General features: G+C 41.5%; 1 protein-coding gene and 1 long non-coding RNA gene across 4 annotated transcripts in view; one reads left to right on the top strand and one right to left on the bottom strand.

Moving 5' to 3' along the window:
* Window positions 1-5,950, bottom strand: part of igf1 (insulin-like growth factor 1) — a 32,695-nt gene extending 26,745 nt beyond the window's left edge. The window contains exons 1-3 of one of the 3 annotated variants that reach the window (XM_015351933.2): window positions 5,704-5,950; window positions 4,738-4,821; window positions 2,809-2,965 (exon numbers count right to left, since the gene is read on the bottom strand). In XM_015351933.2, the coding sequence (XP_015207419.1) occupies window positions 2,809-2,965; window positions 4,738-4,794 (214 nt within the window). In that variant the 5' untranslated portion in view covers window positions 4,795-4,821; window positions 5,704-5,950. Of the gene's footprint in view, window positions 1-2,808; window positions 2,966-3,168; window positions 3,267-4,737; window positions 4,822-5,703 lie in introns of those variants that run through there. The other 2 variants (XM_006633061.3, XM_015351935.2) reach the window with 2 other exon arrangements.
* LOC107077951 (uncharacterized) lies at window positions 5,024-13,548 on the top strand. The gene is made up of 3 exons (XR_011190113.1): window positions 5,024-5,638; window positions 7,456-7,563; window positions 11,513-13,548. It is a non-coding gene; the product is annotated as an uncharacterized lncRNA (long non-coding RNA).
* The last annotated feature ends 5,895 nt before the right edge of the window (window positions 13,549-19,443 follow it).

Genomic DNA, 19,443 nt, shown 5'->3' with positions numbered 1-19,443 from the left:
AAGCAAAGCCTAACAGGTCAAAGCCCTCAGTGTGTTGGCAGTCAGCTATTCAATTCTGCAGTTTCAACTTGTGTCTCTTGAACGGAAGTTATGTCAAGGAGTGTTGTGTGGCAAGAACTCCCATAAGGCACTGGGCAGCTGGGCTGCTGACAGGCCTTTGGCATTGAACTGTGAACACTGATATTTGCACTTGGCTGGTAGGGTTCAAGAGCAGCGATAACTTTTCTATACTGTATTGTCCAAAATGGTACACAGTATTACAAATGAGGCTTTACTGGTCTGTTACACAAATCCTAAAATTGCAGCTCTGGAATCTAGTACACATCCCAGGGCTGCCTGTCCTACCCTGACAGGCTGGAGAAATTAAATCTTCTTAGCCTCGAACAGAGAACATTACGAGGGCACCTGATTCAGGTATTCAAAATCCTTAAGAGGCATGTTGCTAGAAATCCTGGGGGGTGTCTGTTGTTGTCAGACTGGGATTCTGCAAGAAACCTCTTCTCAGATCCGGGGTAGTGACAGGGCCATGGTGTGACTCTTGATCCATTGTCACACGCTTGTACCCAGACTTTCGAAGATGTCTTCATGGATTTGCATAGGGCTCTTGAGAAGTCACTGAGGTTGAAGTGAAAGGCTGCACAGCTTCAGTTAAATTTACACTTAATTCTGTAAAAACTCTGACTGAAAAAAGGAAAAAGACTCACAATTTTCACAAGCACTACCAAAATGCTCAGCTTTCTTCATACTGTATGTTTTAGAACGCAGTTTTGTTCTAAAAGATGCGCCTTATTCACTTGTGAACATTAAAGTCCTCTTAAATCACAGGCTTTTTCATGCCTGGGAACCTGAAATGGATGAACCGTGTATCTGATAGCAGGCATCAATGCCCTGAGGCTATAATACCAGACTTTTCAAATCCACATTTGTGTGGTCTTTTCTTGTCTCTGGGTCTGCCAAAGCTAATCAAATGCTGAACTGCAAAGAATTGTGTCAAGGCAAATACACAGGAACATGCAACTCAAACGCCAGCAGTGTCTGGCTCAGTCAAGGGTTTTTCTTGGTATTTAAGGTTCAGTGAAAAGCAGAAGCAGCCATATTGCCAAGAATGAGCGAGACTCCAGCCAAAAACCCCTTTCTGTGCCTATTGTCTTATCCAGTGCAAGAAAAAAACTTGTTAAAATACAGAAAAATATAGACCTTCAAAAATAGGATGGCACTGGCAGCTTTGGTATAAATATAAACATTTGTATATGTCACCATTGAAGTCTAAATGTTTGTGTAATCAGCTGCTAAGAATCTCTTTTTTAACCTGATATTGAAACCCGGAATATTGCATATTGAATGTCGGTTCAAATATCTGGCTGGTTATTGCAACTTTAAAGCATTTATCAAATCATCTGCCACATGCTAAGAGAGTAGCCTGAGTAATTAATACAGAAATCAGATGCAAATAATTTTCACTTATGCACTGCATGTTAAGGCTTCTTTTGAGAAACAGCTGGATGAGATCTTCAAATCAATGGACCCCTAACTAACAAACAGCTTGGATGTGTGGAAGAGCCTCCTCTCATTTATAATCATTCATGTGTTCTGTTTCCAGAAAGTGTCTGTTGACCGTCTTATGTTCTCTAGAGGCTTTGAATAATTTGGCAGAAAAAAACAACAACAAAGGAACTACAATAAAGACATGGTGGGGAGCTGCGTCAGCAGGCGTAGGCTGCAAAGGAACAAGTAATAGGTTTATTCCGTGCTGAAAAAAAAGAAGAAAGAAAACACAACGTTTCAGCCATGGAGCCTTCTTCAGGTGTGACACCTGAAGAAGGCTTCAAGGCCGAAACGTTGTGTTTTCATTCTTCTTTTTTTTCAGCATGGAATAAACCTATTACTTGTTACAATGAAGACAGTCTAGACCCATTTTCCAATCATACAGTATATAGTTTGTGGGAGTATGGAACAAACTAATGAGCATCCTGGATTCTTTCAAGAAAAGGCTTGGGGGAAATTACTGGATGATTCAGCGGCTAACTACCAAAGCTTGGTGGTCTGCATGGCCACCTGACCTTCCTAGTGCGCTTGTGTTCTTGAATGACGGACCTGGCCTACAGGGGGTGTGGTAGCACTGGAGGAGGATGAAACAAAAGCAAACGAGATAGTCTTCACCTTGCCACACGGCTTTGAGCAGACATTGAGGAGGATGGTGGACATTAAGTATTAGTCTTGCACAACACAGTTTTAATGGCTGAAAATGAAAGGCCAGGACTGAGTGTAGAGTATGTACCCGTAGGTATGTTTTCTTTTTTGAAACAATGATTGTTCACCTTGACACTGGGTTTACTCTGGAAGGAAAACAACAGGCAACTAAAGTTCATAGCACTTATCCAGCGATACTGTACATCTGCTGAAGACCTGTTTCTACTAAATACGCCACAGATCATTTCAAAATGATGATCATTTCAAAGCTGTTAAATGCAAATCAGAAAGCAAATCCTGATAATGCCAGGATACATCATGAAAGACACTACATTACATTACTTTTACAATGGAAAACCTATTTCTGGTGCATTTTTCAAATTGCCTAACCTTGTTAAGTACAACAATGCAATTTCAGAACAGTACAAGCTGTAAAATATGTTTTATAATACTAAACAAAGATGTAGTCATATCTAATACAGTTTCTTACGGTTAGTCTTATTACTTATGCAATCTTAAATAAAAAAGAGCAAATGGGTGGTTTTTTTTATTTATTAAGTAACCCATTAGGACAGGAGGAAAGCATTATATCCATAAATAAGTAAAAAGCGCACTTACTGAAGTAAAAGCCTCTCTCTCCGCACACAAATTGCAGAGTGTCCACAAGTTCAGCGCCACACAAAGTCTCTGGCACTGCAGCAGCTGTCCGAGTCAGGCACAGAACACACAGGATGAAGTAGAGTATATGGGCACAGGATAAAGTGTACATCTCAAACTGCAACCAACAAGAAAGGAAGATAGCTCTTTAAGTAAAACGTGACAGACGCTTTGCAGAGAGGAACTTTAGAGGCATTTAGTCTGAGCTTCTCTTGTCAGTGGTTTGATTCGTGGTGTCGGTGCAATAACCACGCGATTGAACACAGAGACAGACGAGAGACAGACGCTGGTTACACTCGGAAAATTCTGAAGATCACATACTGTAGGTGCGGCATGGTTCACATACAGGGATACGTCATTTTTAGAGTGAGGAAACATGGAGAGGCATTTCTTTTCCACACATGTGCATTCAGAGTGCACATTCCCTCTCACTGACCCAGCGACGCGAACTACCGTGCCTTGTAGCGCATGACGCGGCCGCGTTAAAGACCAATTGAGTGACGACGGCGCAGCGACCCACCCAGGGCGAGGGAAAACGTGACTTAATTCCCACTGTTACTCCTCGACGGCTGGCTGCTCAGACACGCCAGAGGGCGAGATTTCATGTCTGAGATGAAGCATCTCTCTGGGATACGGTTATGATGACCCTATCTCTTTTGGTCAGCAAGTCGTGACAAAAATCCTTTAAATTAGCTCCCTTAATCACCCTGCAGGACATCGTTCGGCAAACGTAAAACAAAACAAAACAAAACAAAAAAAGGTTCCCATTCACCTTACCTAGCCTTAACATGTGGGCACATCAGCTCCAAGCAGGCTAAACTACGAGTCGGTAGCATAGAGCCTATAGCAGGTGCACATTAAAGCCAGACGCGGCCATCTGAGCTGTTCCCTGCTAATTTAACGACACGGACATCAATCTGCACAGAATCTGCCAGTCGCGTTCCGCTTCCCTCTCCGGAGCTCTCTGGTACCTCAGGTGTTCTCGGCGAAACACGCCAGCGAAAGAAAAAACAACACACCGGAGAAAACACCAGAGAGACGCGGGGAAGCTGGAAGACAGGCGGCGCCAGCAGCACCAAACCGCTCGCTCATAACGTGCGTGCTGAGCCGAGCTCCTGCGAGCTTAAATTGGAGTTACAATGAGATGGAAAACTGCAGAGCGGCCAGACCTAGCCGCCCGAGCCAGCGACCCGCTGCAGGCCAAATTTACATAATAAAGAGAATTTGCACTAGATCCTACATCATAATGTTATAAATTGCAGTTTTAAACCACTCTCAAGCTTTGTGTAACCACAGAATGAGGAAAAGCGTTTCCCTTTTCGCTCAAAAGTTTATTTATCCTCTCTTTTTTTACTTCTGCAGAGTCAGCATAAGTTGATTTGAAAGATTCAAATTCAAATACATGCGGCTTGAATGATTTTTAATTAGGGTTAATGCTTCTCCAAACATTAAAAAAAACGCTGACTTGTGCAAAGAACGAGCACTTATAGATCTCCCCATTCATACAAAATTAAATAAAAGGCGCTATATACAGATCGATTAAAATATAACATAAACGTTATCATATACAGTACAGTATATTTATGCATATTGAAACAGGCACATACTAACACATTTCAAAATTACGGTGTAAATCAAAAGTTTTTTTAAAAATTTTAATATATGTTTAAAGGCTGACATAAAATGTAAATAAGATATCATAAAATACTTCCCCAGAGCTAAACTTATAAGATGCAATTCATTTGGGTTTAACGATTTTCCTAGCAGAGGCAGTTAGCCCTTTTCAGTCACAAAACGTGGCTAAACAGATTGGTTTAAAATAACACAACAAAGTGCAGAGTGAAAGCAGAAGGTGAATATTTAAAGGAAAAAATAAAATTAGCAAGTTACCTTGAAGACATCACACAATTGCCACTGAAAGAACTCTGTTGTATGTCTGTTAGACATCCCCACGGGTTTCTAAACTGCGAAGCCCTGCAAAATGAATTTGTTTGAAGTCATTAAAAAAATCCAGCGAGAAAGAGGATGAGATGTAGACAATGTCACATTTCAATTTTCAGACTTTGTTCCAGTGCGCAGGCTCTGATCTGATTTTTGTGAAGTGAGATTTAGCGAACAGGAGACGGATTTAGAGAAAATCCTCACATTTATCTACATTACACAGACATTTTCGACAGGAAACAGCTGGGGGAACATTTGCTTTCTCCCCTCGCAAAGTTATTCATTAAGGACTTTTGGGCACTTCTACAAATAACGTCACTGCACTTCTCTAAGATGGGATAGAGATTTCATCGCGTCAAGCCCGATCTCCGCGAGCTCGGGATCAAGTGCACACTTCTCGGGCCGCCTTCCTTGATCAATACGGCGGCAATTAGCGCGATAACCAACGCTAATAACATTGCGACAATGTCGAGGCGGCTGAATGACAGCACCATGTACAACAGCAGACAAAAACAACCACGGCAAGGAGTTTAGTTTCCACGACGCTATTGGCGTGGGCTGTCAAACGGCGTTTTTTAAAAGGCATCCTAAAGACAAACTGCTCAGAATACGACAGCCAGGCGTATAAATAAAGCGAACGCCCTTCTGAAGCCCTTTGTATAACTGACTGAATCCATCAAGTTGTTTTAAAGAAAATGTCTGTTTCGAGTGATGTACAGTATAGGTTCAGCACGCTAATTCTGCGACAGTAGGTTCCTGCCTTATTTGGATAGGCTTCAGGAAATGATCGAGTAGGACTGAAACGAGAAATGCAACCAAAAATTACACAGCGAACCACTACGATAATCAAGTGAGTGCTTGCATCCCTCCTTCGCGTCGCTGGTACGATAAAATGTTTTCTCGCCATCGACTTACATGGACTACATTACACCGGGGCTTTTCAGTACAGGTCAATATGACCTGGGTCGGGACAGCTGGAGAAAGCGCTCGGGTGTTTCTCCGTCTGTGGCTTTTGTGCGCAGCCCCCTTTTTGTACAGGTCAGTCAGAGACTGTGCCTTCCCAACAGGCTTATACTTCACTCCCCTTGTCAGCCCTCGGTACGTCATGCACCTACAGTACGACTCCGGGAGCCAGAAGAAACGGCTGAGTTTCCTTCATAAACGCGGCTTTGTGTTGGGCGAAACGTCAGTAAATTATCCCTCTCTGTGACAAGCGGAGAAACCCGAGGAAGGCTAAAGAGGCGGCACGAAATCTGAAAACACGCCGCACATTTTTGATTTGTGAATTGGGTTTTACCGTGTTTTAACGACAAACAGCAGCTCGGTTCGAGGGAGCTGTGAGATTACCTGTGATGAACTCTTCTAACCTTAGTCAGTAATTCACAACGTGGCTAAGGTACAGTATGTGCTCGTGTCTGCCTACAGGGTATTACCGGAGTCCCCAGTTTAGACCGACAGAAATCTACTTACTACCCCCAAGAGCTCTTCATTAGAAGCTATAATTACCCATTAATTTATAACGTGGCCCGTGGCCCAGAACAATCACGTTTGAGGATCAAATTGCACACTAACGATTATGTGTTAGGTTTAGCAGAATTATTAAGAGCAAGCACACGAAAACACGAAAGATTAATATGTGATACATTTTAACTTCATGTTCGGAGGTGAACCTAAACGAGGACACAATGATAATCAGAAAAATCATTTTTTTCTTTCAGGAAAGCATCGTATTATTTACATTATCCACCAAATATTAATAATGCGTGTTTTTTTTTTAGAGTCGTTCGATTTTTAATTTTGAGGACTTCGGTTGTTCAAAGTCCTCCTACATCATTTTCAGGGGAAGGTTTGTGTTCTGCACCAGCCCCTTTCCAAATTCTTTCGCTAAGGGGCTGGTTAGTGTTTGATGCCTTCAATAAAGTTGATCTGCCGAAGTGCCCAGTGTTGTAAAGAGCGATGAGCATTTGCTGGCCTGTTTAGTTTGCATTTATCAAATCGTTTTCCTTAAGAAGGCACTTCTGAAAGAATCTGCACACCCTCCGTTTCCTCTTGAAAAGCCAGGCACAGTTCATGCTGCCCTTCCTTAACTTCAAAGAGAGGGATAGACTTTATAAAGAATGTCTTATTCCTCTGGCTTATCTGTCAATCTTGATTCAGCCTGGAACACGCAAATAGCAGATCAGCTTCGTGATCAAACGCAGTTCTTTCACGATGATTAATGTCACTTACCAGCAATCCGTAACACCAAGGTTAACGTCTATCTAAATCATGACCTCAGTCTGTACCATTCGTCATAAATTTTATATTGTAATTTCTTCTTTAACATACATTTGAAAATACTCCAGAAAACACGTCTAATCATTTTCTTACACACTTTTAGAAGTCGCAGATACAACTTCAGAAAATGCCATTTCTAGATTTCAATGGCAGTTTTTGTCTTCATAACTCTCCAGAATACATATTGTTTCAGGAGGATCCTGCCCTCCTTGGTAAAGAGTATCATTCCTTCACTGATACAATTCAGTACACTTTTTAAACGACAGTAAACGCTGTTGTAAAGACTGAATCTGACAATGTATCACAGCTTGGGCAATGACTCTTCTAGCATGCCGTCTTCAGCCAAGAAGGAGAGAAGGTGCATCATCATCAAGCTTTCTATTCCAATAGATCCCAATGCCCTTTACATATTGGAAAGTTCCCACTTGATCTTCCAGAGAAGTGCCGATTCTACCAGCTCAGACCAGCTCAGACCAGACCTACTCCACCACACATCAGGTGAAGTGAAATATTCCATCCTCAGCTGAATTAAGGGGCAAACATAGGCAGGCCAGATTAAAAGAGTCAAAATGTAGTTTAGCTAGGAAACTGAGGTTAACACTCCTGCGAACAGGGCCAAGGTATCGTTGATGACAAAGCAGTCAGGACTTTGGTTTGACCCAGAAAGGTTCAACCTTGACAAAGGGATTCCCTGCCATTACAGGCCTTTGAACCTCCCAATATCGTTAGGACTGGACTGATCGTTAGTTGCCTAATTGACACAGATCCTGTTGATGGCATCAGTAATTAAGAATCAGCTTGAACACGGATTTGGAAGGGATTGGAATTAAGCTACCAAAGTTGGCCACCTGTGGTTTAATGGAACCTCATATATGACATCATACCAAGGCACTGATTTGGAAATTATGGCCCAGGAGGAAAAGCCCAGCCTACTGTTGTAGCATGTCCATTAACAGCAGTGGCCTGATTTTTCCCAAGCCTTGACTCAAGCACTGACTACACTATATAGTCACTGTATTATGAATAGTACCCTATGGCAGCCGATAGCATTTGTTTTGCATTTAATGCCTTCCAGCACATATAGCATAATACACTTTTTTTGTTTATTGTGATCTTGCATGTGACCTTGCGTTTTACTGCTTAGACCTTCGTGTGAAATGACTGCTGGAACCAACCTTGTTTGCCATTTCCAAGACTGAAGACCTCAGTCAAAGAAGCTCTTTAGTCGTCGTCTGTTGGGGTTCATGAGATGACAGCATTTTCCAGGAGGATGTTGTAAAGTTCCTGTCGTCCCATTTGTTTCTGAATGCCTTGGTGCCCAGCAGTGTTTTGTCACGATACCTTGAAGGGAAACTCACTGAGGTCTCTGGACCAGCATCTCTGACAAGTGAGAAACTTTCTCTCTATATGTGTATTTTCAGAAAGCAGTGGCTAACACACCAAGCATTAGTGTCACGAAGCATTAATCAGGACCCTGTGCAGACGGCAGAATCCAGAAGGGAGTGAAACAGACACGGGGAGGAGACAACGAGAAACTGGGCTGGTAGACCAACAGGGGGGAGTGTCAATGGTGCACTGGTGCTCGGGGGGTGTGTGGTCCAAGTGAACAAGCCCAAAGGGAGTCCAAAGAGAAATCCAGGGTGAGCAAGAGTCCAGAACCGGCTAATCCATCCACGACAGACAAGACAAAAGTTAAAAACCGGAGCGGGATCTGGTGCAGGGCCAGGGCCAGGCGCTCCAAGGCCCAGACCCAGGTGGGCAGGACGTCGGGTCTCTCCTGGACCCGCTGGTAGGCGGGCTTCCAGGTGTCCATCTTCCAAAGCTGAGCCCGGAGTGGTAGGAGCGTCTGGTTTAAAAAGGGAGGGGCTGTAATAGGAGTCAGGTGCACGAAATCAACGAAAACGGGAAAGAGCCGGAGCGCCCTTAAGAGGAGGGACTTACGATCGTGACAATTAGCAAGTTCAGTGCATTGAAATACATTTTTATTCTGCAACCATGAAAACATGAGCATCCCTAAACAAAGAGGAGAGCGATTGCGCACCCAGTTTGTCTGACATGTGGTGATTGAGAACCGCTGTCAGCTCAAGAGTGGGAGATGCATTGGCTGCTGTGGTGCCATGTGCTCACCAATGGAAGAGGAACAGAAAGCAGATCAAGTTGTCCCACTGGAGGTGTAATGAAACCATTTCCAGAGCTATGAAAAGTGTGGCAAGCATCTGTGGAAGGAGAAAAAAGATGGCTTGACGTCTCCTCCCTCCAGCAGTGTAACCCAAACCCTAACACATGCCAGTTTAGCCATATTGATGTTTCCTCCAGGGGGGACTGGAATACTCAGAACAGACACTTAATACTCTTCAATAAGATTGTCACTGGTAGAGCAGAATGAATTCACCAATAAGTGCATTTCGACAACCTGGGTCTTTGGCTATCAAAAGACTCAGAAATGATATGAGTGGAATGGTGTTCATAAAAGTACAAGTCAAAATTCAGTATCAAATCATTTGTTGTCCTTAATACTTGCAAAGTAAGGTGACGCAGTTTAAATATGGAAGCAGTCACACACTGTAGTAATTTCCAATGATTGTAGCTGGACAGTAAACAGCTGTCAGTGTTTTAGACTGTTTGGACTGGGACGTTTTTGTACTTTCTTGTCCAGTTTATTTCTATAGTTGGAATATAACCTTGCTTTTATTATTTATGTAAGTAACACTTCAGCTTTCTGCAAATGATTTGTAGCTCCCATCTTGATTCTTTAATATTTTCTTTATATTGAGTTACCTTTCATCTAAAAATACATTTATTTATAGAAGGCATTTGCCTTATTGTTGCATCTTATCAATATTAAACTGTATTGTAATGTAATGTACTGGATTAGTCCCCCCAGTTGTACTTTTTGCTTTCTTGTTCATTTATTTATATTGTACCTGGAAAATATAAATCTAACTCTTTTCAATGGAAGGGCTCATAACTTAAGCTCTTGGTAAAACCTCACATTGGTAACCCTAGTGCCAGCTAGTCACAGAACCCATATCGCCTTTAGCTTCTTAGAAACAGAAAAGCCAAACCTCATTTGAGGTTTTGCAATTTAATAGTTGCTCTAATACAGAATGTTCCTGGTAAAATTGCCAAGCTGTCTGCTGTATTTCTAATGTACAGAGGCATCTGCTCCGAATAACGTGAGCTAAAAATGAGAGGACTTTTATCTGATGTGCGAGTCAGAGGACCTGCTGTAATAAGTGATCAATGCTGATCTAATCAGAGCCTGTGAGTTTTGCTTTGTCACAGCCCAGAGCATTAGAGTCTCAGCCAGCTATGTGAAAAGGCATGCAAAATCAGGACATCTTGGTAGCAAACTCAGTCAACCCACAACTAACCCACAACATTTCATGTGCATTGTCATATACTGTTCAAGGACATATACAGGATTTAAGTTGCTGAATCTTTTATTCTAAAACCAGACCAGCAGAAAATGCTGTAATTAGTGGTGTACCACAGGGATCACATTAGGATCTCTGCTCTTCTTAATTTAATGTGATATCACTGATCTAGACTCTGGTACAGCTAGTAAACTAGTCTATACAGTAGTCTGAACAATTCTGGTGATACAAAAATAAGGGTATTACCCCTGAAGTAGAAGCAAAGGTAATTGAAAAACATTGGGATACAATTCATGACTAGACGAACACATGGCAAACAATGTTTAATGTATAAAAGTGGAGGGTATTACATACAGGTAGCAAAAGTAAAAATAATTTATACGAAATAAGAAACAGCGATCTTGTAGAAGCTGCTTATGAAAAAGACTTCATGTCAACATGTAATTGAGATCTTGGATACAATGTGGAGAAAAATTCAAAAGGCAAAAACAACGTTGGGATATATGCTGTAGTTAAAAGCGTAGAATTCAAAATCAAGGAACACTATGTTAAAGCTGTGCAATGCACAAGTAAAAATCTCATTTACAGTATAGAAATTGAATCGCCGTGTTACAAAAAATATATTGCTGTTGTAGAATCTCTCCAGAGAGGAGCAACAAGATACATTCTGGGTCTGAAGGGAGTGTCCTGCACTGACAGGGAGAAGGAACTGAACTCTTTTAATCTTGAACAGAGAAGAACACAACAGGACTTGATCCACGTTTTCAAAGTCCTCCAAGACACTGACAGAGAAAAGCCTATGAACGTCTTTAGAATCAACAGTGAAACAACAACTGGGGCACACAGATGGCAACTAAGGGGAAGAGAATTTAAAGCTGAGAAGAGGAGGCACCTCTCTCCAGAAGGGGTTGTGGGAGCCTGGAACAAGCTCCCCAGCCCTGTTGTTGAAGCTGATACCCTGGCTTCTCTCACGAAACCACAGAGTGATCAATTAGCTGAAAACTACCAAATGAGCTAGACAAGCCTAATAGCGTGTTCTCATTTGTAATGCTCTTTTGTGCTTTGAACAGTGTCAGCATCTTATCACTGGGCTTGAACTCCACACTCCTGGTACAGAAACTCAATGACATCTCTCAGAGCACACGCAGCTACTGCAGCAGCCCGGGAACAATATACAGTACGAACAGAAAAGGGTCAAGAAGGGTGGAGGTACTGAAACAAACGTCCCCAACACATACATAAACTGGCGTGTCAGAGCATGAAATGTGAGGAATGGAAGAAAAAAAACATTTGCTGTTGAAGAAGTCAGAAAAATCAGTGTTGGGTAAGTTTACTATTTTAGTAATTAGTCGTTATTTTATCTAAACGTGTTTTATTTTATCCAGTTTCATCTTCTAATCCTTTTCAGTAAGTAAATGTAGCTTTTTCTTGTAGCTACAATTAAGGGTCATTATAAATAATTGTTCCTTCATAAATGTTTTTTACTTACAAGCAGGGACCTTGGTTACACGGTTTACCTAGAAAAGGTCTATACATCCACAGGAACATCCAGTGCTGTTGGGGTTTTTACAGAACGGACTGCCAGATACGCATTAAGAGGATACCACATGGTACTGTATAGCGTCTGCAGGCATACAGATGGTTTCAGAACATTTTGTTGACTTTAACAAAAAAACAAACAAACAAATGCATGCCTTTTCTAATGTCAGGTCTTGCTTTTGCTTTGCTGTTATATTCTGACTTTTTAGTATATAATATTAACACCAAATGTTTTCAGAAAACCTGTATTACTGGCGGCATCAACATAGGACCATGCAAGAGGAGGCCACTCGGCCCACTTGGTCGTTAGTGGTTAATAGATCTGAGGATCCCATCCAACCGTTTCTTCAAAGAAACCAGTGTATCGGCTTCAACAACATTTGTAAATGTCAGTCAGCCACAAAAAATATGACCTTTCATTTCTTTAGCCCAGAAATCATATCTTTGAAAGAGCTTTTATTTTCCAAGCACTATGTTGGAATAAGTAAAGTGCATTTTTAGCCAACGATATGAGGAAGTTGCGTGTGAAGGCACTTTGGAAACTGACAGATCAGGTGATTTTGCTTTAGAATGATACTGTGAACAGAAATGAATAACATAAGGAGATGGAGCACAATTTGCAGTCACTCAATGGACTGTAGGGCATGTACTCTTAATGCTGTCAGGCCCCAAAATGGACCATTAACAACATTGTTAATCTTCTTCTTACATTAGAAAACACGCAATTTAAAAGAAAATGTTTTAGCATGAATCATTCTAACATGAAAGTTGAAATAAAAAAGACATTTGAAATGTAGCCCATATGCTAACAGATTTGACTTAAATATAAATATAAGCTCGTAGCTTTCATTCAGAAAAGAGCTCAAGTATAGTAACTTATGTATATGTTTTTCATCTTACAGATGAGACCTATATAAAAATAACTTTTTCTACGTACATGGTATACAGTATGTATGTTTGAACAAATGTTCAAAGAAGTCTTATACTAGTAGGAAGTAGGGGTTAATGTCATGCTGGAAAGCAGAAAGAAAAAAAAAACATGACATTTCAGCCCTGGAGCCTAACTCAGTTTTCTGTTTTTCTTCCCTCTGCTTTTCTGCGTGGAGTGAACCTCTACAGGCCTCACACTGGCAAAGTCTCCCGCTCGGACCCCTGGGTGGACCCGACCTTGTAGCTGAATAGATGAGATCTACGGCCTTTGGTAGCTGTTTGGTTTTTTAAAATGATTTCAGCAAGACTGATCACCTCCTTTCACCTAGCTGCTATCTTGGGCGGGGCAGTGGCTCTGTGGCTCAGGATCTGCGCCTGTGGCTGGAAGGTTGACAGTTTATATCCCTTGGCCGGCAGAGGAATCCTATTCCGTTGGGCCCCTGAGCAAGACCCTTCACCCCAGCTGCTCTGGGGGCGCTGTATGAATGTCTGACCCTGCGCTCTGACCCCAAGCTTCTCTCTCCCTGCCTGTGTGTCTCATGGAGAGCAAGCTGGGGTGTGTGAAAAGACAAATTCCTAATGCAAGAAATTGTATGTGGCCAATAAAGTGATCTTATCTTATCTTTAACCCACAGCATCTAGCCGTGTAAAATTAGCATTTTCTTCATTTTGGGAAAAGTCCTGTCATTTCGTCTCTGGAGAGCCGATGAAGGCTCTTTTCAGTCACCGATATGAGTTAATGAGCACAATGAGTCAGGCGCAGACATGTGGTTATAAATGGCTGTGCTTTTCCAGACGCCTCCTCAAAGTGGTACAATACCTCCAGATCAATTAAGGACAGGAAAGTGCAAAGCTAAACAAACGCCCTTTCTGTCACCATGACCTAATTGTTAGGGTGAATTTCCGTAACTGGTTTCAAAGTCTTAGAAAAAATAAAGCGTCCAGTTGCATACAGTGCATTGTCTTGCTCATGGGGTGTAACTACTTTTAAGCATCTTATCCGTCATTCTGACTGGGCTTCATGTCAGAATGCTCTGGGCACAATTGTCAAGTAGATATATATCTCACTAATTATTTAGTCTTACCAGGAAAAATACAGTCTGCATCTTATATCTGGATAAGTTAGATGAGCAGTGGCTATGAACCATTTTGTCATGCTTCAGTCCTCATGTTGTTTTTCTTCATTTCAAATTGTTGTTGCTCCTACCTGCGTGAAAATAACTCACTATTTCTGATAGTGATTTCTGAAAACGCTAAACAAAGCAAAAAGAAACACTTGGAATTCTGAAGAATAACATCCGGTCATTCAGCCCTTTAACTTTCAAATACTGCAGCTTTCCCCTCTGTCCTTCTCCTTTGTTGTTTTTGCTCTTTTGAAACATCATCCGAGCCCGGAGAAATTCCTGGTTGAACCTGATGACCAGGAAAAGGGTTGTTTTTACTTTGGAAAGTCTTTAAAAAACAGGGGTGTTGACAGTTTCCTGTCTCTGGTCAGAACCCCAAACGTACATTCTGAAAAGGAAATGCAGGGGTGTGTTAAATCAAGGTATCTGTCAGCCCGTGTCCGTGAAATAGATAAGCCGTCTTTTACAATGGAGTTCTGGACTTGCTCAAGTTAAAAAAGATCTGAAGCCAGGGGACAATGCAGAGTTTACAGACGGATCAGTTGAAAACGGCCTGGCGAGTTCACTTGAGGACTTCTCTGGCTTTCGAAGTTCTTTAACTCTTCCTTGTCTGGACGTTTTGTTGAACTGGTTTTGAAATCAGTTTTAGTAGGAATCTGCAAGTTCAGTAAGAATACTGTGAATGGCTTTACTCTCCCTCATCCTTTGTTTCTGTAATGAAAGAAAAACAACACTGAGCAATAACAAGCATTCAGATGACACTCCTGTTTAATGAGGTAGCTTGATGGGGGAACGCGTTAACTGAACTCATTGAAAACTAGTAGCAGATTTATTAAAATTCCTTATTGCTGTTGTAAGTGTTAGAATATCCATTCATGCAGATCTCCTGAGGGTGCCGTGTGCTGGGCTCCCAGTCATGTCCCAGTGTGGACGATCCTGCTGGCTGTGCAGGACTGGGAGCAGGCAGGCTGACAGGAGCTCTAGGGCTGGCTACTTGCAGTGAGAAAAGATCTGAGGAAGGCAAAAGCATGGATTGAATTTTTATGACAGAACCTGACTCAACCTGGTTGGAAACGTCTCTCTGTGTGTTTTTCTGTCAAGCTCTTTTTTGTTCAGTCAAGCAAAGATCAGCATCTTGCACAGCAGACTTACAGGATTGTTTTGGAACTTCAGCAATTAAACAATGTTAAACTGCATCAGGTGCAATATGAGTTAGCATAGTGATAACCTTTGTGTTTTTTTGCTTTGCATTGACTTTTTTTAAATATATTGTTTGTCTGCCCGTACAGAAGAAAAAGTTTTTGTTTTATACTTGTGGGTCAGGCTGCTTTCTAGAAGGGAGGAGGAAAGTCTTGGGCTCTTATTGATCATTAAAACCAAATTCCAACATTAAACAAAGATTAGTCTCAACACATGAAATCTGTTGGATATTAACAGTTTCAAATGTTTGTGTTTAATATAAAAGTTTACTGGACTCCTTAATTTAACAGATGGCTCCGTAATTAAACTGAGTTCAAAAACATGTTTTTTCTCCGATATTAATATGATCTTGACAGTGAATGAGAAATATTTTAGTTTGCTTAGAATAACAATCACATGTGAACTGAGCCCGAATGGGGTGTTTCTTTTTGAAAATGTCTAATTAGAATAGACAGGGCTACCATATGTCTGTTGATACTACAGAGCTACGAAGCAGTTTTACTGAGAAGATATTAAGTGGGTTTATATAATGTGAAAGAGTTTGCTGTTCTATCCAAATTAGGATTTTGAATTTATTGCATTACATGGAAACAGCAAGCAAAGATGAAACACTATAAATGAAGTTTGCAATGCAACTGTTTTCCATAAATAGCATGGCTTAACAAAGCATGACTGCATTTCCTTCATCAGCCACAATGTAAGATAAAACCTTCACTAAGTCTGCAATATCTGAAAGGCAGCTTGAGTTCGGTAAATTATGTTTGTGAGCAACAAACCTTATAGGAACATTGATTCAGAATGGAATTGGTTCATTCCTGTTAAGCGCTGTCATCCACAAATCTGCTTGCCGTGTCTTCTGACATGATAATTCCCACTCCACGTCTCGGTCAGATCTTCTTCCAGACTTTCTCATTTGAGCAAGGAGTAAGAAACTGGACTTCCCGGACTTCAAGCTGAACAGTCTCTTCACCTGGTGCGTGTGATCAGTTGGTTTCCTCCAGGAACTGAAATACGACTCAGGTGACTTATTAGCTTTTAGCACTGTAGCCTTAGCTGTAGCAGAGCTGGATGAGTAACATCCATCTAATGTTTCTGATGCTCCCTCCGCAAAGTAACAGTCTCTTTGCAGCTCAGTAGCCATTGATGTTTTTTTAATTTGACCATACTGAACCAGGAAACTTTAAGGCGCACGATGATGTGACACAACACACAACTCATTAGCAGCAGGGCTGCTGATTCTCAGTTTCCTCCAATAGGATACTGCCATGAGGGCTCAGAGTGTTACGTGCTGCGTGTCCTGCAACAAAACAAAACGCAAGCCCTACCATTTCCTCGGACTGAGTTATTATGTTGCAAGCTTCTAAAGAGGTTTTACAGGATGAGATCATGACATCTCTTAGAAAGAAAAATGTACTTGCACTAACGAAACGCAAAGAGAAAAAAAGGTCTGAAAATATTGCAAGCACATGTAACAGTGTCAGGTAGAATTAAAGAGGCTGCCAAGAGCATTCAACTGTAAAAGCTAAGGCTCTCTCTTAAATAACAAAGTATAAGTTGCTGTTTTGATTTTGAAATAATTATTAACATACTCTACTTGTGCTTCAGCAACACATTGGCAGGAGTCACCTCATGTAAGTAAAGGAGACAATGCACTGTGTAGCCAATGAAATTTTCAATCAACAGCAGCTATTAGGGTGTTCAGTTTGTTCCCTTGAGGAGAGCAGAGTGGTGCAGTGTGTTGCTGTGTTTCTTCAATCTTTTTTTCCTGCACATAGCCTTTGTTTTACTGCAGTCTTCACTGGACACTGACCCACCCTACAGTTCCCAGTCTCTTCCTGATCTCTTTTTCTTCTCTAATACCATAAAAAGGTTCTGCAATATCTGAAAGGCAGCTTTGAGTTTGGTGAGTTATGTTGTAAAACGTAACTCAACTGTCCCAATATCCTCTACCAGGACAGGTTGAAGGAACTGAACCTTTTAGCCTTGAATAGGGAACACCATGAGTGTCCAGAAGACAAATAATCAAAATCCACAAGGATATTGACAAGATACACCCAGCTGACTTCCTCAGGATGGACAGGAAGCAGAGGGTACATGTGGGAACTGTGTGTAAGTGAGTGTAAAACCAGGAACAGGAAGCAGATCTTTATCCTAAGGGTTCTGGGATCAGTTAGCTACTCACTACCAAATGGGCCAGAAGTCTGTCTCATCTCCTACAAGTAATGTGTCTACCCATCATGTTCTTGACTCTTGATATGTAAACAGCTTGGGTTTGACCCCTTTGACCTTCATCACGCCGTAGGAACAAGCTCCAAAGGCAGCAGGAAGCAGAAGCCGGAATTCCATCTGCTGGTAAGCAGCATAAACACATTTCTTCCCACCGGTTTGCTCTCTAGTGGCTACTAGTAAAGTTTAACATCCCCTTCAAGGTTCTTATTCTCACCTACTGAGCCCTCCAGAGCTTTCAGGACACACCGCTGATCAGCGCTAGCATGTGGTTCCTACCTGGCCTCCGCGCCTTGGAAGAGAAGGGATTAGGCAGTGTTCTTCTCTCCCCGGAGACACCTGCCACTCCTCGTCGGAGAGGCCTCAAGCTGTTTCTTTACGAATCTCATTAGCACCATTTGATTTGTTGAGCCAGATACTGTAGGTCTCCTTCAAGGCAGCTTTCGTCGACCAGCCATACAGCACGAACATTAACAAGAACGAGAGCAAAACTGTGGGTTTCTCTGGGCCTCTGCTTGATGTTCAGAATCGCTCAGTATGTAACAAAATTGTGAGTTCTGATGGGCTGAACTGCCTCTGTTCTCATCATAAAAGTTTCTTATGTTCTTAAGTTGGCTTTGATAATATCCTAAGTGTTTGGCTGCCAAGCACTGATCAAAGGAAAGCCTTCCAAGACACACTGAAGCAATTAGTGGCTTATATAAATCAATTTGTTGTTCATTTAAAAAGCAATCTGTTCAGAACATTTTTGAACAGGATTTGATTTGGTTTGTTTTGATTTTTAGATTCAATATAACCTTTGCTTGGAACTGTTTCAGACTGAGGGGTTCTGAAGTTCAGGCTCGCTGCTTTCTCCATACAGTAGGTGCACTCTCTGTCTCTCCAGGACTGTCTACCAGAAACATCCAAGTGTTAGGAATGGAACAGAATTCTCTTACAGGAGATAATGTATGTACAGGGTAGGTGCCTCAGGCTCTTGTTTAGTCTTAATTTGGGTTAGAGAGTTACTCTCTGGAGTTAGATATGTCTTTATTTCATAATTTGCAAATGGATTGTAAAAGCAAGGACAATAATACCACAAAAACCTAAACAGATTGTAAAATAATATTTTAAAATTGTTCCTTGTCCAATTAGCTGTGATTAAGTTATATAATTGGGATCGGTTACTAGCAGTTCTCATTAATGTCAGACCTGCTGAGAATCCTTTTGGTTTGATAAGAATAATACTGCTTTGTAATGACATAATGTTGTTGGATTATATGTTGTGTGAATTTCATCATTTGTTTCAATGCCTCTACCTTTTTTGGTGTTTTTCAGAGGAACTAAACTAAGAATTTATCTTGAAGTACAGTAAAACAGATAAAATTAAAGATGATGTCAAAACTTACAAATCAAATGTTTGTCTGTGGCTTTGTAGCACTCTTTTAAGCCTGGAGGAATACAGAACAGCAAGGTTATCACCCCTAATCTTACAAACAGTGCCTTGAAACAGGAATCTTTCAAAGATCAAGAAGTTTAGACCTTGGCTCTACATCTCATCTGAAGGACAGCACCTCGTCCAGCTCATTGTCCCTGGTCACCGCACTGGTCAGAAATCCCAGTCCAGAGGGAGGACAGCTCCCCCTAGAGCTTATTGTCCCTGGTCACCACACTGGTCAAAAATCCCAGTCCAGAGGGAGGACAGCACCACCTACTGGTCTACAGCTTACAGCAGCACCCTGCTTTTCCATAGTGGTCTCCCATTACGGCCTGTATTAAAGTTTAGGCCAGACCAGGCCTTGCTTAGCTTATGAGACTGAAGGAGAACAGACTGCAAGGTGAAACTCCTGTAGCGTTCTTGCTTACAGTACTAGTACAGTGTAAACGTGCTGCACTAATGTACTAGATACACCGTGCTAATGTAATAACTAATGTTTTCTGGATACCTTAATGGATAAACAGTTAATGAAGAAGTAATGAAACTACCACATTGTTGAGAATTC

This window comes from Lepisosteus oculatus, chromosome 7 (genome assembly GCF_040954835.1).
Source record: "Lepisosteus oculatus isolate fLepOcu1 chromosome 7, fLepOcu1.hap2, whole genome shotgun sequence".
NCBI lineage: Eukaryota > Metazoa > Chordata > Actinopteri > Semionotiformes > Lepisosteidae > Lepisosteus > Lepisosteus oculatus.
The sequence above is the reverse complement of the archived record's forward strand: the minus strand, read 5'-3'. Positions and strand labels throughout refer to the sequence as shown.